This window comes from Scomber japonicus, chromosome 9 (assembly GCF_027409825.1).
Source record: "Scomber japonicus isolate fScoJap1 chromosome 9, fScoJap1.pri, whole genome shotgun sequence".
Lineage (NCBI taxonomy): Eukaryota > Metazoa > Chordata > Actinopteri > Scombriformes > Scombridae > Scomber > Scomber japonicus.
In genome coordinates, this window is record NC_070586.1 from 26,504,348 (window position 1) to 26,527,640 (window position 23,293).

Here is a 23,293-nt window from a genome sequence, read left to right on the forward strand (position 1 = left end):
TCACACTTAAACCTCCATCTGTATCACACACTCACTCTCCTCCCGTCTCTCTCTCTCACTCACACACACACACACACACACACACACACACACACACGCATATGCACACAATAACACATATACATGCACGCAATAACACAATCACACACAAAGCGCTTTCATCTTCCCAAAAGATGCTTTGTCTCCTCAGCACATTCTCCCACTTTCTAACACCTCCCACCGTGTTCACTGCTTAAACAAACTCTACATGATACTTCGGGCTGTTTCCAAGTTACTGTTGCTACGGATGTCAGTCAACACCCTCCACACACACACACACACACACACACACACCATCCCATAACCAGCTTATTTGTACTACCGGTCTGCAACTGAAACGTGTGTTAAGCAGATTAAATGTTAGGGACTTAGCTATGTTGGCATGCCAGAAGCTCTGCCTTCAGGTTCGTTATGACTCAGCCCCACCGGCGTGGTAACAGATGAGAGTCTCAGGCGTGGCATAACAGTTACTGAGAGGGACTAATTACTGAAATGTGCCAACTCTCGCTGAGACTCAGAGCAACTTCTAAATAGAAGAAAAATAACATTATGGGGTTTTTTTTGCTGCTGGTGGTTCCTGGTTACAGGGTGGTGTGAGGATCCATGTGTTCTCTTTTTTTTCACATCTGTCCCTGTCCATCTGCCGCCCACAAGCATTTCTCCAGATGGTTCTCTCATCTTTCCACTTCCCTTCCCTATGCTACTTAAATTCTCTTTAATTAGTATAAGGTGCATCACTCTTGGCTAATGATTTGCAAATAGGCCGTGGGTCTTATTATCCAACCCACATTGTTGACTATGTAAAGGATTTTGATTTTGTGAATGTGAATCCTGTGTATTAAAATGACCTTTATATTTACCTTTAAATACATTTATTTGCTTTATTGCTGAGAGTTTGATGTAAAGATTGATACCACTGTCAGACGTGAGTGGAACCAGTTTTTTTCATTTAATTATCAGCAAAAAAAATTTGCAAGACCATGAGATGCAAGTCAATCACAAATTCATACTATTTGTGGTGTGGACACATATCTTACCAAAGGACGTATCAAAACTTAAATCTAAACTTAAAGGAAGTACAAACTGACTTCAGTATTTTCTGGGTAAAGTTTTTGCCCTTTAAATTGCAACTCTCACAGTTGATTTATTTACTTTTCTCATAGTCAGAATCTGTAGTCTGCACTTTTTGCATATCAAATTGTATGCTGTGAGAGTAGCCAATTGGGGGTGTAGCAATGCTTCATTGATAACAATTTACCACAGTTAAAGAATGAAAGCTGCTGGCAGGGCTGGGTGTAGATGTGAAAATGGAAAGGTTACAACTCTGCTCCAACAAAAAGCAACGACAAGCAAACTTGATAAACATAAAACAAAACAATGTTTTACTTAGGCAGCAAAAGTGTTAGTGGGATACCAGCAAACACCATCACCAGACCATCTGTACTATCTTTCTTCACACTTGGTTTTAGCACCACCCTGCAATGACTAGCCACATCACCCACATATATCAACAAACTAGCTATTATTAGTCTGCCTTTCTAATGAAGCTATGATCTTACACAGTGTAACATTCAGTTTCAAACAATGATGATACACTCAAAGGTCTCTTAATTCATAGTCACATAGTTCACAGCAGAGGCACAAGGGGACACTGGAAGTCAGATGTCAGTATAGCAGAAAAGGTCTTGTAAATTAAAATCCAAAATATATTTTTCATAAACTTTTATCCTGATCTTCTAGGGAATTATATCAGCATTTGAACAAACAAACAAAAACCAGACAAAGGACCATGGCTCTACTCCAAAATCTATATTTCAGGCAACTTAAGATTCAAGATTCACAAATATGCTAAAGAGCAGAGCAGCAGGTTAGAGACCTGATCTCACCAAAAGAGTCACTGAATTATATTTTTTATCCTTATACCATACTGCCTTTGTAAAATACGCACAGATATATTCTGCCCGGTGCCAAAAGACACCTGGGGTCTTGTTTTTTTTTGCAGCGAGTAAGAGACAGACCACACTTAATATGAAACTAGATGAAAGCCCAATAGCTTCACTCCTATTTGATTATATTTGGTTGATCAGGACAGAGATGTGTGGAGAAAATACCGGCTGGGAGATCACTCAGGGATTTTTGTTTTCTTTCACTTTCTCACTCACATACTAGACACAATTTATATACTGGACAATGGAGATGAATTGAATACAGAATCTCAGTCTGTATTGAGTTTGGAAGATAACACTTGATGTCCTTGACAAGATAAATATCAGAGGAGAATAAAAATAAGCACACAATTTGTGCAATTCAGCTTTTACTTTCAATTATACAGAGTATATTGAGTCATAATAATCAATAAATCTCAATAAATTGAGAAAATACAACACAATGAGAGGAAATTATGTTACTTCATCCTACGAACATTCGGTTGTACTTTGCACATGAGTGGTGTTTCCCTGGCCAGTTGTGCAGGAAAGTTTTGTAACTTCTTCAACACACTATACAGCATTTGACATGACGTGGACGATAAAGTAAGATTTTTTTTTTAGTTGAGATGAGATGAGAGATGTTCTGCTGCATGATTCTACGTTTTCAGTGTCCTCGTCTCTCAATCAAAACATTTAAACAAGTTCACAAAATGCTAAATCAGTCGCTCTGTATATTTTCTGAATGCACCAGTTGGTTCACTTTTTATAGCACAGAGGAATAAGACTACAGCAAACAAGTTGCCAGTAGCAACAGACTGTGGAGCAAACTTTTCCCAGTGAACACTCATTTCTTTGCTCTGTGCACTGCCAACACACATTTGGGCCACAGCTTCAACCGTTGCACATTAATGGCTCACCCTGCTGGTGGTCTTATTTCTTTGAACATATTCGATATCTCTTTCTACCAATACACATTACAGCAAGCCAAACCCACAAACATAAGAGGGACCAAAACAGTTGCAGAATATATCCAATCAAAATATTCTGATTGTAGATAGACAGAAATAGACAGGAAACTCAACACAAAAGCCCAGCCTTCAGTCCAGACAGCTCCAGGAATATCTCAAACCTCTGATGCTTACAAAAAGTAGGCTTTACTCTGATTTACAACACTGTTTGTACAGACTGTCCTTGTGATAGTAGCAAATTTTTGAGAGATTTGAGAGTTATCTATAGTATATTGTTCATAGAATTTCATCTTTCTCTAGTGGGGTTCCCAAAGGTTGGGTTTTATGTCTGATCCTTATCATCTGTTTACCCTTGCTATACCATGTAAATGGTACCGCTAAAAACCGTAGACAATGAGATACAGTACTGTATCTTAGCAGATATTCTATCTTATCAGTAAACAATGTTGAAGGGCTCAATTATTACTTACAACTAAAAACAGACTAAACTTTTGAAGATTTATGAAGCAATGCCTGCCAACTAGTTCAGGCAGCCACTGCTCAATTCACAGGCTGTACTCCTCTTACTAACATACAGTGGGGAGAACAAGTATTTGATACACTGCCGATTTTGCAGGTTTTCCCACTTACAAAGCATGTAGAAGTCTGTCATTTTTATCATAGGTACTCTTCAACTGTGAGTGACGGAATCTAAAACAAAAATCCAGAAAATCTCATTGTATGATTTTTAAGCAATTAATTTACATTTAAGAAAAGGTAAAAAACTCCATTTTTAGTTCCGGTGAGAACACCTGCAGCTGCATTTTGATTTGACTGCAGTTGGCGCACAGCTGATTTTTCTTTCTTTTTTTTTTTACTAATCTTCTCTCTCTCCACGAGGGCCTCCTGTCAAACTCATGAAATATTTAGGAAAACATGACTGGCTGCATGAGATGGAACATCTGTATTATAGCTGTATTTTCATCTTTCTGTATGTTATTTTGGCACTGGTACTGTAACTACTGACAACTAGATTTACCTTCCTTGTTTGTGGGAGCATATGGATGAGCTTGATCACAATTATGAAAATGTACGTTACTGCTAAGATCAATAAGTTAAATCTAAACTTCGCTGGCACCCAATTAGTGTTTCTCAGAACAAAAATGTGTAGAGAAGCAATCACTTGGTCGATCGTGCCACTGAGCAGCAAAAGAGCATATTCAGATTTCTTACTGTACCTTAGAGAGAACACTTTTAAATGTGTGAACTTCTAATCTTTGTTCTAAAAGCATATCCCCCGAAAAACAACATGAATCACTGAACCATGCACCGTTTCCATAGGAACCAACAAAGCTCTATGCTTCTTTCCGACCTCTGCCTCATGAAGTAATATCACACTTGGGTTCATTGTAATGGGAATCCAACACAAGCATTAACACATTTTCAGTTTTGTTTCTCCTGAGAATCAGAGATCCAAAAAGAACAATTGAATTGAATTTTCAATAACAAAATCTGAACCAGCTCTTTATATACAACTGAAGCTGTGAAAAATCTAAACTTACATAAGCATGCAAATGCATATTGTGAGGAGAGTCATGTCAGGAGCTTGTCATATTTTAAAACTTGTAATAAAGTGTCCAAACAATGTTAGAAACATTAACAATGATGTGGAACATTCAGTAACTGATGCAAAAACGACATCTTCACTGGACAGTGGACATGTTTAAGAATTTAGACAGATGCATAAATTCAATTAACATGGAATATTTTTTAGTCATCATCACCACATATGTCACAGTGTACTAAATAATAATGTGTAGTCCAAGATCAGCATGGTTAGACACAATAGAGTTCAGGATGAGACATTATAAATAGACAGTGTTTTTACACTATCTGGTTATTGCTACTGACAGCAGTACAGCTGCCTTCTCTTGCAAAACTGAAGTAAATCTACATGCCCCTTTATAATCGCCTTTTTAATTCTCCAACCATTTTTTACAGTTCAGCCTTTTACCAGCTTATGGCTGTTTTACATTTACATTAATGACTCACATGAACAAGTTGCTGTGATTCAATTAAAAAGGCTCTATGCAGTTTTGACACAACTTCCTATTTCAGTTTAGCAAAACTAAAATTTAGCTCAAATTAACACACTTCATAATGCCTTAAATATAGTACATGATTGATTCCTACTTTACTCTGATGTATGTGTACTCTTCAGTTACACAGATGGACTGTCTTTACAGTAAATGTATTTTTACTGTATAATCACGTCTATTGTTATACCATTATTATTGTGGGATGGTACTGAAGATGACTAACAAAGCAGTCATTAGACGATGACATTTTAACTTTCACAGTTTTAGTTTTGTTTCATCATAAACTTTTTAAACTCATTTGAATTAAAGTTCATGAATAATTGGCGATTTCTAACATGAGGGAAATCTTAAGAAACACACAGTTAACACCAGTGAGCCCAATCAAAGTGACTAAAGACCACTGAGGAAAGGAGATAAATGGGCTATGGGAGCTTTTGAAGTCATGGTCTGGTGCCAGGGGTGATCACAGTGGGTAAAATGTCTGTTTTCAAGACTACTGTGGTCCCACTGTGACATGAGATGAGGCTCATTACAGCCAAACAGCAGCAGCACGATGGTGTGAGCTGCAAAGGCTTCGACTCTACCATCCTATCTCAAACTGTCATATTCACCAAGGGACGGTGCTCATGACACACTGGTTCACACTTGAAAATACACACAAACAGACACACACACGGTAACATTTTCATCATGCCGTAAAAGGGACAGGGGATTTCTACAGCCGCCTTGAGCAGACGGCTTCCATGATCCACAGATGGCATGATGAACTGCAGGGCATCCACATGGCAATGCAGACACAAGCATGATTAAAACTAAGACATGAGCTTTATCACACAACTTTCCTCCCTCAAGTCAATAATGAGAGTGTAGATTTTCTTTTAAGGAGGGCCAAGCAGGGTTCAATAACATGTGCTTAACCAAAACTACAAAACAGATATATATGATATATAATATGGCTGTCAAAAACTGAGTCTCTGTCAGTCTCAGTGTGCGTGTGTGTGTCTCTCTCTCTGTGGGTATGACTTAAGCCACTTTCGAGGACACAAACCAGACTTCATACCAGTTGACTGGGGACGGGTTGTTCAATTGGGGACAAAAGGCAAGTCCCCAATTGCCTTACAAAAGAATAACAGTGTGCAGAACATGCACCATGAAAGAAAATACATACCAGTGGCACCATCACACTTGCCAGTCATTTAAGAAAGAGGCACACAGAGTAACAGAAGGCATTAATGTTACCTGCAGGAGCAGCAAGCACAAAGGGAAAAAACATTAATGTTAGCAACTACATCGTGGCCTCTACTCCCCTCTGGCAAAAGAAAGAAGTGGAACAATAAACTATTTCAATTGTGATGTCTTGTGCCAACATAACATTGTTGAAAACGCCTGGCAGCATTTCAGTGAAAATGCTTCTCTGTTGGCTGCCCAAAAACTTGCTCCATGTATTACTTATTATTACCATATCGCAATTCCACACCAGACAACTTTGATATGTATATAAATATATTTATATATAATATATAATATATAATAGCAGAAAAATCACAGGTGTGATCAATTACATTTAAACAACTGCACTCCATTTAGGTGTTCCAACTTCATTGCTGACCCTCTGGGAAACTGAGCCATTGTTAATGTCATTAGTTACACCTGTGCTTTGCCTAGTGTCAAAATATCTAAACTGACAGCAGACACAAGTTTTCAAGCATTTGGCTTTTTAAATCCTAACACACTGATGATCGACTCCTGACTCCTGACTGCTTGTTTTGCTGCCCCTGTAGAGCGAGACTAATAAGCTCTACCCAAACTGAACCTGAGCAAAGGTTAACTCTGCATTAACGCTTGTGGGAGCAATGTCAGTTTGTAAGGCAGGCCACTACTTTATTCGAGAATGAAATATCTCAAAAACTGTTGGATGGATTACTTTGACATTTGATACAGACATTCCTGGTTTCCAGAAGATAAATCCTTGTGACTTTTGAGATCCCCAAATTGTTTTTCCAGAGCCACTATGAGGCTGACATTGTTCATATTGCGCATCATCAGGCCTTTTTTGTTTTGTTTTATGACCAAATAATAATAAGATGGTGAACATGGTAAAGATTATACCTGCTAATCATCAGCATGCTAGCATTTTCACTGTGATCATGACATTAGCATTTAGCTGTTATGACTGCTATGCCCATGTACAGCCTCACAGAGCCACTAGCAAGGCTGTAGACTCTTGTCTTATTAAGCTGCTACCAGTCAAAACCCATGGGCTTTAATTCATTTACAATAAAATATCAAATTATTCCAGATTAGTTTAGAATCACGGTTCATTTTTGTATTTGTTGGCTTTGCATGTACATATAGATGTAGATGTCTGTGTGATTGTCTGACAGAAACAGATTAATACCTCTACATTAATATACAGATTTGACTCTTTAGTCATTCAGTCAGTCCTACACAGAGGATCATTGACTCCTTTACTCACACACATGATCAAACACAAATAGATCCATCTGACCATTACATAGACTAATGATTCAAAGTGTCTAATGATTTGAGACAAGCAGTGGTGTGGAGGTGGTATCACTGCAGTTCATATCCAAGCAACACAAATCCCAGATGACAGAAACTCACACACAACAGAAATCCAACCAGAGAGACAGACTGCAACATCAACACTCATTTTACTGTCAAAGCATATATTGAGTCAGTTTTTTTTTTAAACTTTGTATTTACATAGTCCTTGAATACCACTGCGACAACACTGGCCGACAGCCCACAACTTCATAGTAAGTATTACTTTAAAAAAATTCCTCTGAGACTGTTATGTGTGCAGTACAAAATAACACTGCTTATTGAAGCACTACTGAAACAACAGAAATTGATCTTGTGTCTACAACCATGCATATCTCTATCTCCCACACATCTCCCATCTCAGGCATCTCTGCCAAATATCAACCCACAGATTGGCAAAGTGTGATAGTCCATGAGCACCAGCTAGCAGCCAGCTTTAGTTACTCTGACCTTGATCCATAAACATCAGTTAAGTTCTACATTTCAAAAATAGAGTGGATGGGACCCCATGTCCATCACATCCATATCACAGAGGAGTTTCATCATTACCTAAAAGACTGCATTGAATTTTTCCCCCACTAGCCTGACAGATGCTGTTCAAGGACACACACACACATCCTGTTTGAAGCTCTACAATAAGCCTTGCACCTGGAAGCAGACACAGGAGACACACCAAGAGAAAAATGATGTGAAATAACCAAAGAAAAGAGAGTCACTGTCACTGAGAGAGGGGAGAAAGAGTTTAAGTTTATGTTTTGAACCCGATTTGAAGGAAATGTACAAATACCATCAGTTGTACTGTGTCTTCAGGTGTATCATTCACAACTTTTGAAAGATCCATGTTTTCTTCCAAGCCTCTACTACACTCCACTGCTACTACTAGTTGTGTTTTACACCATGCACATTGCCTGCTCCCAGCTGTCAGTTGTTCTGTTGATATTTTATGAACATATAAATGAACGTCCATTAGATTCAAGCCCTTACCAAATGAGTTCACACAATGCTGATTACGTCTGTAACAGCCAGATAAATCTCTCTGTATTTCACAATAGAGTGTTTTTAAATCTCATGTCAGGTGCAACATTCCTTTGCTGGGTGTTTGGCTTTTAATCGTGCAGCTCGTCTAGACTAATGTTAGCACCAAATGGATCAAATTCTAGTAGTGAAACAAGTCGTTTCGCAGGGGTTGTGTGACGCCCCAAAACATTTATCCACCGGTTTACAGCTGCCAGCTGTGTACTGGCCACCAAGCATACTGGGGCATTGGGACAAATCCCAGTAGGCCAGTGGACCATATTAAAAAATACATTTTTGGGCTGGTGGACTGTCATATTCGTTTTTACCTGCCCTCTCTGCGTGCCTGTGCTTTGGGGTGAACATGAGACTGGGCCATATGCCTGTGTTACAGCTGAGTGCCCTCCTTTTTCTGTCTATCAGTAAAGGGAGACAAAGGTCCCGCACTCCAGCATTAATGTTACTTAATACCCACTTACCAGCTGGTTACGTTTATTTGAGGATAATTGTCAGCAAAAATCTTATACTGCTTGATAGTGGCAGCACCTCTGTTTAAACCATAATTGTTTTAACATTTCACTGCATATCACAGCATTGTTTCCAGTCACCTGAGCTGTCACAACAAAACCAACAAACAAACATTACCTCTGCTACTGTACTTAGACAAGACTATGTTTTGTAACTGCTGTGACAGAAGTATTGTTGTGGATCCATAAGAGTCTATTAAGATGGAAACATCTCACGCTATTCATTATACATGAATTATAAAGCATATAAGCTGCCAGTTCTTCAAATAATAACTAACTACGAATAACTAACTTGCAAATGGGATGCATCTATTCTCTACAATCTCTTCTTACAACACACACATTATTGCACACTGCAGTTGTACCCTCTTTTTTTGCATTCAAGGTACAATGTATAAGATTTGCCATAATTTTAGTTTAAAACATTCAAAAATATGTTCTGACTGTGCAGAAACAGTTGTGACATGTCAAAGACATCTATGTATTCTGTTGCAGAGATATTAGATAGACTACTGATGTTAGTATGCTAACCAGTTGTCCGGTCTGTACTGTCTTGTAATACCAGTTTGTGCCTGAGAGGGGTTAGTGAGTCACTGTAGCATCCAGTCTGCCCTCAGTCCAACATGAGAGGAAGAAGACATAGCGCTGCCCTGAGCAGCAATGGCGGAGATTAGCAAAGTTGAAAGCTGCTGTACTTTTCGCTGCAACACTGTCGATATGTCACTACTAAATTCGAACATTTTTTCAGGCAAGAAAGCAGCCTGCTGCAAACACTGGCCGAGTGAGAAACCAGCTGGTCATGTAAGCTGATGCCGATGAAATGCCATGTGTTGCACCAACTATGTGTAAGCCATTTGGCATCATAGCACATCGTAGTGAGCTAGATCAGTATTGAAATATCATATAAATAAATTAGGTATTAAGGTCTTAGTGAGTTCTGTGACATTTATACGAACCCTATAGGAAAGTGTGTAACTGTTTAGTTGTTACTTTGTTGTTAGTTGTAATCTATCTCCATGGTGCTGCATGGCTTTCTCATCTGTGCAGTTCTTTGGTAATTTACTGCTGGTTTTAATGTCTCCGTAGTATTTTGACATCTTGGCGATGACACGACTATGTAGTCAGTGAGTGATGGTGGGGTGATGTGTTTGGAGGAAATGGTGTGTGTGTGTGTGTGTGGGGGGGGGGGGGTTGTATCCTGTCCCCTATTTGTTTGAATCATTCCTAAACATAGCACCTTTCTACTGGGTGCTGAGGGGATTTGACATTTGGTCAATTCACCCATTATGCACAGAGATCACAGACATCAAAATCACCAACATGCTCCAGGAGGCAGCTAGCACTAGCAAAACAGATACTACTATTATTTAGTATTATTTCAAAAGTTAGAAAATTAGGCATGTTTAACTGTAAATGTTAAATAATCTTATGTTTATGCAACAGCGTTTACAATATACAATATATTAACTACATAAAACTACATATAAATAAACTACAGTACTGGTTTCCAGGGTAACAGGTGATGAGAGACAGTGTAAAGCTGAAAACAGCTGCAGAGCAGCAAAACCAGACTTTCTTTAGACAAAGCAAAGTCTTAAATCGCTCAAAATTTTCAGTAAGGGGCAACATAGAGTGAATAATCTACTGAGGACTGAGGGGTTATTATGTTTAAATGTGCATTACTTAACTGATGAATCAACCAAGAAGTAACCCTAACCCTAACCCTAAGTCTTCCAAATTCCTCCACCCCATTTACCTCCTAATCCCGTACTGCTTAACCACCTCAAAGCGCTATCTCAACAGCAGCCTTTCCTGTCCTTTTTCCCTCCCAGCACTCAGGTCATTGATTAATCCTTGGGGAAGCATGTAGAGGGGGTCTGTGTATCCTTGAAACATCTTACCGGTGGCTGCTGAGAGTTGAGTGCCCCCCTCTTGGTGGACCCTCCTCTGGAGCTGAGCCTTTTCCATGACTCTGAGAAACGTCCCCTGGTGGTGGGACGCCCTGGCCCAGATGTCCCGGACGCAACAGACGAATCATCCCGGGTGGAAAATGGTCGCTCCCTGCGCAACTCCCTCCGCTCAGCCCACTTCTTCTTGGAAGCCATTGGTGTTAAAATTTGGTCAAGGAGATGTGGGAAGTCAGGCAGCCACACTCAGTCTAGGAGGCTGTTCTTTAATCAAACTAGTGCCACAGGTGGCATCTTCACTTAATGCTAAGCTCTGTTGCCAACTGAACCAGTCTGACTTTCTCAGTCTTTGTCTCTTTACTTTTTCTTCAAGTCTTCTTTTCAGTAGAGAAAACAATGCGAGAAATTTCAGACTCCTTTGCACCTGTTTCTTTCACTTTTTCCCCCTCTTCTGATCTCTTGATGAAAAGATGTGGGGCAACAGATCTTCACCTGCACGGCTGCACTCTTCTCTTCTTCTGTTCTTCTGTTCTTCTCTGTAGCCTTTGTCTGGAAGGTATGAGAGTCACAGAGGAGAGGTGTCGAAGCAGAAGGTGCTGTCTGCACCCTGTTGCATGTGCTGCTACTGTGGCTCGTTGATGCCGTTTTCCCTCCTCACAGGGAGAGAGAGAGAGAGAGAGAGAGAAAGACAGGCAAACAAGGCAAGGGAAAGAGAGAGCGAGGGAGAGAGGAGGAGGAGGAGGGGGTTGGAGGGTATGGCATTGAGATCCGGGTAAAAGGGACTTCAAGAAAGACAAAATAACAAGAAGCTCACTTAGTGGTCAGAAGAAGTACAGAAAAAAAGAGCAAAAGACAGCGAGACAAATGGAAAGGAAAAAAACAAAAGAAAAAGCTACCAGACAAGGAAAACGAAGAGGGGGGTTCCTCTTGAGCGTAGCGCAGTGCTGCTTTAGGCTGAATGAGAGGCTCAGAGACAGACACCCTGTTCAGTAAGTCACTCTCTCACAGTGAAAACTGTGCTTTGAATACCCACAGCTATTAAACCTCCATCTCCTCCCTCTCCTGATCCTCCTTCTCCCTGAGCTTTCATTCACAATCTCAGTCTCTACCTCTTTTTGTTCAGAATACACGTCTCCCCCTTCTTCCTCTTTTTTCTCTTTGATGTGCTTGGTTCACAGTTCATGAGTTAAGCCACCTGAGCCTCCGTTTCACTGGTGCGATTGAAGACTTAAAAAAAGGGCGATACCAAATTAAACTGGCACTCGTGATCTTCTTCTCCTGCTTGGTCTTCTTCTTCCACTGTCACACCTCTCACTCAAAGTCTTTAGATGTGCTAAAAGGCTGGCAACGCTACCGAGTTGTGGAGTTGACAGTAAAGGAGAATTTGAATAATTTCTTCAGGTGTAGTTTGGAGAAAAATGTTTGTTATTCTACGAGGAACTGCAATGCTTCAAACTCTTATTTGGCCTCAGAAGATGAGAAAATTATTCTGGGGCAAAAGGACAAAATGAAAGAGACAGAGTGAGCAGACAGAGAGAGAACAAGTGAGATACCAGGATAGAGACAGGGAGACAAAGTAAGAAGAGGTGACAGTGTCTGAACACCAGGGACATTGTTGTCGTCACTCCCAGCAACCACTTACCACCTGGGAGTACACACCAGTGTGTTTTTATATATGTATATGTGTATGTGTATGTGTATGTGTGTATGTATGTGTGTGTGTGTGACCGAGCAAATGAGGGACGGGGAAAGTGAAAAAGCAAGACAGAAATTCCCTGAAGGATGAGAGGAGTAAGAGTGAACAAGAGACAGTGGGAGACTGAGCAAAGGAGTGAGACAGTTGAACACACAATAACAACTTTTGATCAAACACAGAATGACATTACAGGAACATTAAATTCAGAACTACAGACCTTTCTCACAGTGGACATTTTGACTTGTCATAGTAGTGAAAAGCACAGGTTCAATCCAAGTGTCCAAGAAACTGATATTGTCACAAACTGAAAAAAACTAAAGCATCTTCAGGCATCATTAATGTTATTGATTGTATCATTTCCTGCTTTGACATGTTAAAGTGTTGTCGGTTGTATTGAATAACTGAGAGCCACATAATTAACTGTTTTCTAATTAGTATGTATTTAATCAACAAAAGCCGAAGGGAAATGGCAAAATTACAAAGTGGTTATAGCTCAAGTTGAAAAATGTTTAGAAAACAAGAAATGAATTAACAATTAATTAATTGATTTGATGATCTCATGATTAAACACAAACAATTAGTCCATGAATCAATTAGCTGATCAATACAAAATCAACAGGCAACTATTTTCAGTAGTTTCAGTCACATGGAACCATTATCGTGTTACAGCTTAATATAAATATTTTTTTCTCCTGTATGTTCTATTTATTTGAATGTTTGGGGTTTGAGCTGCTGGAGGAGGACATCTGAAAACTTAAACTAAGGGAAATTAAGGTGGTATTTTCACTATTTCCTGACATTTTATGAGTGAAACACTGAATTGCTTAATTGAGGGAACAATTAGTAGATTAATCAATAAAGGCTGCAGCCCTGTTGGAAACTATGTGATTACACAAAATACAAATTGTTATTTGTGGCATGTGTGCTCTCTATAATAATTATATATTATTATTTTAATTGGTCTATCCTTTGCACAAGGTTTGCATTATGGTTATTTGCAGCATTTCAATACAAACGCATCTCTTCATTTTCTTATAAATAAGATTATGACATAATATGCCTAAACTTCCTCTAGCATTAAAGATCAAAATACAAAGATTTCTCTATTTATAAATAATTTGACTGTTTTAAGCAGCTGCAATGGCTGACGTGAACAGGAAAGTATTTTTCAACCTGGACCCTATTTTCTCATTATTTTGGGTCTAAGTAACTAATGGGGACAAAAATGTTTGGAGTTGATCCAGTATTGAGCAAGAGCACTTCAGCTAGCAGGTGCGAAACGGGCTGCAATGTAATCCAATGGGGCCTGTCAAAGTATGTCCAACAGAAGTGCTTGTTTTTGCCACTGAAAAGCTCAGATTGTTATTAGAAGTGTCTGACTAAGAGACACTAGAGAAGTAGTAACTTAGTAGATGAGATAAAATGAGTCCAAGTTTCCAAAATGCAAGGATGGAGTGACAAGATATGCACACAGTTGCATGTTGGAGTCACATTTTTCTTACTGTGTGGAGTAAACAAACAGGCATGTGCGGCGGATAATAACGTGGGTGGATACGGTTTGCCGGCAAGCTGCTCTGAATATAGATATATTTGCAGTCGTCCATAATGCTGCTACAGGTGGCTAATTTCTGTGTTTACTTTCATTGTCAGATGCTTATAATCACAATCATTGGGTGCTTACAGTGTCAAAGTATTATTGTGCAGACCAAAACAGACCAGTCAAAATTTTAGCTCTGTCTCCTCCTGGGGAATGTTAGTTGCAGGAGATAGCTGTGAAAAACTGAGCTCCATAAATCCACTAAAGGGTAAATGTAATAGTCATTTTAAGCTGTTTTGTTCTACACCAACTCAGAAAATGTGTGTAAAGTAAAATTAATGCTGCTTTTATAAATACAGCAGATCATTAATATAAAAATGGTGGTTAATATAAAAACATTAGTAGGTGTGGTGGCAATAATGTTGTTTTAGTAATTTAAAAATACATACAATACAATAGCCTATTGCTAGGCTTCTAAAATGTGTGACTGAGGAAAGGAAATCTGTATTTTTGTAAATAATGCTTCTAAAAATAGTCCAATAAGCCGACATGATTGACATCCATTCATTCACTTTGGATCAGCTCATGGTAACACGCACACTTACACACACTAAAGAAGTATGCTATTTAAAAAAGTTTTTTTTTGTTTTGTTGTTGTTTCAGCTGAATTTGAGGATCACTTGATACACACAGAGGGATACAGGAGATATCTGTGTATGCAGCAACAGATATGTATTTTGATTAGACATAGAAGAAGAAAAATAAAGAAGCCAACTTATATAATATGTTCTATAAAACCAGTTTGGGACACACCAGACTCCTGACAACAGAACAGCCAATAGATCCCACTCAAATTTAGTGACTCAACATCTCTCAGTTACCTATGTGAAAAATGGGGACACAGGCCAAAACAGGTTAATAACCCTGCAACAGAGAGCAGAAAAATCTTAAACTCTGAAAAGCACAGAGGAAAATTGAGTTGTCAAGTTTCCCCCAAGGAGCTTTGAGAAAATCTGACACGGTGTGTTTAAAGTTTGGACATGTCAAACTGTACATGCTGACATCTGCCTCCCTCCTGACCCCCAGATACCACCTCCCTTCTTTCACATCAAAGACCTACACAGGGTTTGGTGGTTGCCATGGTTACTAAAAAAATTGATGTTGCATCATCAGTGCTTCATTATAATCCTCCCATGTATCACTGTGCACTCATCTACAATTTCACACCATTATATCCACGCAAACACACATTCCCCCAAGCAGACATACAACCAATCACCTGCAAAAATATTCATGTCTCACTCACACACACACAGATGTACACATGCAAATGTATTACATGATTTCATCACTTACTCATCTCTCGAATTGCCAGACAGATTTTTTCTGCAGATATTGGACATGTTGTTCACAATATGAAATAAATGGTTTGATAAAAAACAAAAATAACAGAGCAATACTGAGTCAAAAAGACATTCCCAGTGGACATTCTGTTCACTTTAAACAAATGAAAGTGTGATATACAACATGATGTCCATCACTAATCGAAACAAACTGACAAAAATAACACACACCGCATCCAAGATCATCACCCAACCTCACCAAGCTCAACCACAGAGCAGTCACACGCCTCGCACAATAATAACTAACGACCCGGATCACCCTCTCTACCCTCACTTCACATTGCTGGTCACAGATACAGGACTCTGAGATGGAGACGGGCACGCTTCAGCAAGAGCTCGGTCCCGTCTGCTATCTCAGCACTCAATAACCTCCCCCAATAACCACATATGGACCCAGTCCTCCTGAGTGTGATATATGTGTCGGTTGTTCAATGTCTGGTGGTGTTTGTGCAGTGTGTGTGTGTATGTATATTGTTCAATGTCTGGTGGTGTTTGTGCAGTGTGTGTGTATGTATATTGTTCAATGTTTGGTGGTGTTTCTGACAGACTATGAAAACGAATTTCCCCATGGGACAATAAAGGCTATCTATCTATATAAATTGTTCAACACCAAATAAATACATACATTTAAAAGAAAAAAACAAAAACTCCTACAAAGTTTACAAAAGCATAGCTATTCATTTCAGTTCATTTCATTAAACAAGTGTCTTTTTCTTTGGAGAGGCTTTCTAATAGGCTGTCTCATTAACAGGATCATTTTGGGGGTTTGTGTAGTGTCAAGCTCAGACCAACATGTTGAAAGAGTAAAGCCTGCTTCCGCAAAAGAAGCCATCATTAGCTGAGAGAATAACAAAATACTTGAGAAAAATTGCTCAGTCTGCTTCTAATCTCCAAAACAAATACTAATTATCTGAACTTCTTAACAAGACATTACTTTTTGATCTTGAAGTTCGCTGATGATCAAAGTCTATTTTCAGTGTCTGAATAATGGAGGCAGAGCTGCTGATGTAATAACTATCTCCTGTATATAACAACACTGAACCACATTTGAGGTTTTATTATTTCAACCGTGTTTAAATACAAAAATTAAGTTTGAAGAAATTATTGATCTGCTGCCAGATGCTGCAATAATGAATGTTCACACATCCAGAGCGAAGGCTCCTTTTTTAATCTGAACATTTGAAATGTGTGCCTTCTAACACCTTCTGTTAATGTTCGTCACCCAGGTGAGGATTTTTTTTCCAACACATGAAGAAAAAATAAAGAAACTTATACTTATGCTTACTGTTCAAGGGCTAGCTTGTATGAAGTAGTGGACATGGAGAACAATGTTATAAACTTTTACTGTCAGTAATTAATAAAAATGACTCAGCATCCTTCTTCTCACGCAAAAGTATCTGTTCAGGCAGCTTTCCAGATGACTTATTAAAATAAAATAAACTATTAAAATAATTTCAGAATCTACTCAGCTTATGTTGTGCATATGAATGAATACATGTATATATAAATATACAGTCAAAACATGCATATCGACTAACTCCTAAACACGTAAAAATCACAAAATTATAACTAAAGAACTAGTCATGTTTTTGCATCTGTCTATCATGTTGGAGAAACAAGAAGCATGTCTCCTACCTTTATCTCTGTGCACAGCGGGGTCAGGACTCTTCTGTTGTGAGATTTTCTCGTCATCTTCTTCTGGAGGACAAAATCAGAGACAGACACAGAAGACAGTAAGAAAACATCTGTCATACTTCACAAAGATTTACAATATAATGATCATTTTAAAACATTTTGATAATGTTTGAGCTTTTATGTGAATACTGTCCTCAGTTACAGGCATAATGTCATTCCAAACCACAATCAATGAGTGTCATCAAGAATCTGTTGATGCTACAGCTTTCATACTGTAAGCATGATGCAATTCAATGAAAACATGCACAAAAAAATCAGTAGCTTCTTTGCTCTAAAATGAAACATTCCTTCCATTGCTCTATCCTTTTATTGATATTTCAATCTATGCCTTCTATTTTTCACCGCTAGCTGTGAACAATTTTATATTCACTGCATTGACTAAATTTACCAATTGGTTTTGTAAAAGGATTCATTAAAATGAAGTGAAGAGTTATTGCATTCAATGTTTTCAAGGCTAAACTAATTTGTCTTTTAGTTGCCAGCAGGGTTTAAAAATTCTCATTATAAAAAGAAAAAATGTAAAAGCTGATCAGGACTAGCTCTCAAGAGGTTTTTGTTGAAAGTGTTTCTGACCTTGGCTAATTGAAAGTGCTCAACAGCATAAATGTTTCCAACTAGTGAGGAAAACAAATACACAGAGGCGAGCTGTAGAATCTGGTTTCAAACATCAAACAAGCTTCTTCTCAACAGGCACAAGTGTTATAAACACAATGTCATTATTCAAAAGGATCTAATCTTGCCACAGTCAAGACCAAATGTGATGGAGTAGCCAAGAGACCAAAACTTATAGAAAAAGAGAAGAAGGCTCTGTACATGCATGTCTTGGGTATACAAAGCTTAATCCGATCTTTATTTGATTTTATATATATGTTTTTATCTGAATCAGATTTCACTGGGATATTTATCCTCTTCTGTGGTGCTGATGATCAGATTACTGCGGCCATAAGTTCCTTTATTCGTCTTTATATAGACCTTAGTCATACAGTATACACTGACAGCACAGTGGGGAGTCTTTTGATTTATGACGGCAAATATCAATATATCAGTGGTTACTGAAGACAAAAACAGAGGGAAAAATAGCACAAATTATTAAATAAATAAATATATTAATTATAGTTTTCATTTCTAGAAGAAAAATACTACTTTGATTTCAGTCTCTGAACACAGAATACATCCTTAATGCAGATGGCAGGTATGACAGACCAAGCCATGCATTCCTTCACAATTTGTTACATTTATTCATCTGAGATTGCCAAAGTCCAGCATGTAACCCCCTCACTCAAATCAATGTAAATGTGTCTAATGAATTCAGGACTGGCACGTCCTTGAACATGAAATGGTCTGTGATAAGTGGCTCGCCTGAGTCTTTCTTCCAACTCTGCATTTATCTTTTCATAATCAGACAGAAACTCTTTTTTTTCTCTTCAATTGCACTTCACCCATCCCTCTGGAAGCCTCTGAAACCAAACAAGCTGGATCATATGTCAAAAATGAGGGATTATGATTAACAATATGGTGATTTAAAGAATTTGGGAGTTGTGTACCTGAGTCTGGAAATAGAGTTTCTTCCAAAAAAGAAAAAAGTGGATGAGGTCTGCTGTGCTTACCCCACTGATAATTACTGTCTGTCTTCTCTCATATACTAACACTAATTACTGCTTCCTCTCTCTGTGCGACAGAAAGGTTGGGGATGCATTTTTAAGCAGGCTGACATCATCAATAATTCACACTCAGCATTCACAGACAATATGGGTGCTTCTTCTTTGCCACAGTTTGTGACTTTTCTCTCATGCATGTCTGCTTTGAGCATCAGGTATATATTTACAGACAATACTCTGGTGGAGTATTACTGATGCAAACAAAAGAGGGCTCTTCCACCCACAAAATCAACACTGCAGCTGTGTACTGTGTAAGTTATCTTTTCCCTCAGCAGACCATCCTGCAACAGAGGAACCAGGGAAATCAATAAAGTGCACACCTGCCAAAAACAAAGGCACACAGTATGACTGAAATTATATTCTCTCTTTTGTTGTTTTCACCTCTCATCAGCTGGCCGTGATTCAGTTAGGAAAGACAACCTGTCAAGCTGTAATAACAGATGAGCCAAAAACAAACACAGCCTCCTGTGGAGAAGTGTCACTAAAAGTGTCCACACTGCTGCCGAAACTCCTACACATCTCACAGGCTGTTTGACAACAGTCTAAATGACAGCCAGCAAGCCGATGATGTCCTCAATATGCTTACAGATTTATGCATTTGGAAGGTGTGTATGTATGTATGTGTGTGTGTGTGTGTATGAATGAGTCGCTTGCACTGGCTCACCAGTCAAGCCATACATAGCAAGGGACAGCTCATCTGTGTATGAGCGACAGCCACAGAGCGGCTTGGAGACAAGTCGCTAATCACTGAATCATGGAGAAAAGACCAAAGCATGTGCAAACACACACACACACACACACACACACACACACACACACACACACACACACACACACACACACACACACACACACACACACACACACACACACACACACACACACACACACACACAACCTCCCCCTCCACTGAGGGAGGAAAGCTGGTCATGAACAAATCTTTTATCTTCAGCCACTTTTGCATCATTGAAATAAAACTCTGAGAAAACACAGACTTAACATTCACAAACTAATGCTATGTGGCTAGCAGTGATGTCATGCTGTAGTTGTTGACGTTGTAGGTTAAAGGTGTGAGGAAGAAAGAAGCTCTCAAAGCCCAACCTCTCACACACACACACACACACACACACACGATAACATCAATACTTAAGGAAAGACATAAGCAAAAAAATACAAATTTTAAAAAAAAAAATAGTTTAATGGACAGAGAATCCCTTAAAGGCTTTTTTCTGGAGAAATGTGCTAAATCCATGTTTTATCAGACTAACAGAGAGCAGGATGATTTATACATAGAGAGCATATGGTTGCTTCAGTGTCCAACAGCTAACAGATGGAGGGACAAAGCAAGAAAGAGAGGGAATAGGGAGAAGACAATCATTTATTTAGCACGCCAGCAGCCGACCACTTCTTGATCTGTTATAATGCAATTATAATAATCAACACAGAAACAAGTCTCAAACAAACCAAATGTAAACATTTTTGTCATTTGCAGAATAACTTTGTCTTCATTTACACAACTTTGATATCCAGGTGTTAACTTGTCTTTTTTTTTCTTCTTCTTCTTTAAAAATGCATTTAGCTCTTATAATAATGTCTAAAGCTTCATCGCCAAGTGAGCATTCAGATTCAAAATGGCTGATGTCTTACCACTCTGAAAGTCTCCAAGGCTCCTTTGGGAATTGTTTTCCTCTTCACCTTCCTTCACTTGAGTCTTGGACTTCCGAATCCTCTTCTGAGAGAAGCTCCTTCTTTCCTTAAAAAAAAAAAAAAAGAAAAAGAAAAAGCCTCAACAGAGATGTTTAATGCTGGAAATTTTACAACCAGGTGAGGAAAGAGGAATTAAACCAGGTGATAGGAAGAAGAGAGAAATGTTGGCTGAGAGAAGATGGCTGGCTGCAGGAGTCAGAAGCCACAGGTGGCCAAGACGTCCCTCTGCTAGTGGAGGTGGGTTAGAGGAAAGGGCATGACGCAAGCTCTGTACATGTGCAGGCGCGTGTGTGTGTGATACTGTCAGTCTCCAGTCCAGGAGACACACTGGGTAGTAGACTAAAATCCTGATATTCCTCAATCATCTCCTGACAGCCTCTACACCACAATCTTCCAGTTGTTATCTTGGGTGTTGGTTGATTTGTTTAAATGCCTGAGCCTGAAAAGATAGAATAAAGAAGAAGATGCTTTCTGGCCGCAAAAGAGATTAAATAAATATCCACGGTGATGATGAAGATGAAGCAATATCTTTTTTCTTTCTTCAGTCTCCTCTGCTCTTTCTCATAGGCTGACCTGTCTTCGCTCCCTTTCCTGTGACACTTTGATGAGGCCTTGTGCTTCAGCAGAGGTAAGAGGAAGAGGGTATGAAGAGGGGTATGAGGACAAACCTGTTCTTGCAGATCTGACTGTGTCTGGGCCTGATGAGCATGTGGCAGGCGCAACATCATCAGCACAAAACCACCTGAGTCACAGTTACTCTGAGGGGCTTTGCGGGGTGGCAGGCACAGTGTGTGTGTGGCCCCCAGTGATCCAGACCCTTTGAGCATCTCCCTGGGGCAGGTTGCTAGGTGAGGCAGTTATGATGCCCACCGCAACCCTCCCTCCCCCGTTTCCCCCATGCATGCATAACCCCACATACACACAGGACACAGTTTGAAGGAAGTAGGGTTAATGATAGCAAATAGACTAAAAGCATACAGCGGGTGGTTAACGAGTGCTAATTTAGTACGTCACTCTTCCATGAATTAATGAAGAGATCTCTTGGATGCCACAGCAACAGAGAGGAGGAGTGGTCTTGTTGGACCACAGATAGAGGCCCCTGTCAAGCTGCTGATCATTTTAGGGCCCTGAGATTCCTCTCTGTTGTCTGGAAACATCAGCAAGACATAACGTCTCAGTTTGCTCACTGATATTCCTTCAAAACAATTCCACTCCTTTTATTTTGTTCTTTAACTTTTTTCCACTGGCCTCCTTTCTTCCCCACGCTTCACAACATTTTGTCTCACCATCCATCTCCTTTCTTCTTCTTCTCTCTTTTCCACCATTTTGTCTCGTCTCCTGTCACGGCCTGTCTGCTCTGATGCAGCGTTCACATTGTACCATGGCTCATCCAATTGCGGTCTGTCACATCAGGTACAAACTGGTACTGATCAGGTCCTTGTTCATTTCCACACTGCTCTATCATGGACACCTGCAACACACACACACACACACACACACACACACACACACACACACACCTTGAGCTGAGATGATGCTCAGAGAGGAGAGATACAGATCTAAGAAGATAAAGCAATTAAGGGAGGCGTAGCATCTTAGACAATAGTTCCACACAACAGCGTAGCAATTAGTAATCAATTACCTGACTCTGAGTGGGTGGTTCTATTCAACAAACTCATTATTACAAATACTGCAAGTAGGCCACAAATAAGAAGAGACAATAATAATTGTGGGAAAGGGGCTGGATGACAAGGGTGAAGAGGCGGAGGAGGACGACTAGTGTGGATAGTACATTGAAGGGATAGAGAGGACATTAAAAATGTGCTCACCATTACAACCTTAAGTTGTAAAACTAAGATATGCATCATTTACACTGGAGGGGGAGGTTAGGATTTTAACTTTAGCGGAAAACCATAAAACATCAATAGAGGAGAGAAAGTCACTTTCATCATTCATTTTACCTGTGCAGGAAGAAATGGCTACCAACAGAAGAACTATATTTCTATATTAGTAGGCAAGATTGGTAACAAAAATCCACATACTTTCAGCTAATATGTCTTTCCATGTCCATATTTGATAGATAATATTTGAGGTTATGTGATTGAGGGAGAAGAAGAACAGAAGTAATCAATCGACACCGTGCAACAGCAGAAAATACTGGGCCTCCCTCTTAGTTCCACATGTGGACACACAAAATCTATATCTAATTAGCGGGTGGGGAGATGTTTTGGGGTCTCTCTGATGGCACTGCTCCCTTCCTGCACAACATACATGCTTTATTACAGGTGGACACACAGCCAATCAATTAAGGCAGCCAGTTGAGAAGGTTATCAGATTGAGTGCCTTTCTGTGCGCTAACTGCATGTCTTTAGGCTGTCTCTTCAGGCTAAATACGAGAGGAGCATCTGAGTGGATTTACTCTGCAATCTTTCTGTGTTTGAGCCTGGACCCATAGCAGTTGACCAGGATCAAATGTATCAGTGACAGCCTGGAGCTGTGGCTCTCAGCAGAGCCCTGATGTATGGTCAGTCATAGCAGACACAAATCTGGGGCAGCTTCTCTGGGGAACGC

General features: G+C 39.4%; 1 protein-coding gene across 1 annotated transcript in view; it reads right to left on the reverse strand.

Annotated features, from left to right (window-relative positions):
- Window positions 1–11,224, reverse strand: part of trpm3 (transient receptor potential cation channel, subfamily M, member 3) — a 124,136-nt gene extending 112,912 nt beyond the window's left edge. Inside the window, exon 1 of the mRNA XM_053325840.1 lies at window positions 11,021–11,224. Coding sequence (XP_053181815.1) covers window positions 11,021–11,224 — 204 coding nt within the window. The remainder of the gene's footprint in view (window positions 1–11,020) is intronic.
- Between the last annotated feature and the right edge of the window lie 12,069 nt (window positions 11,225–23,293).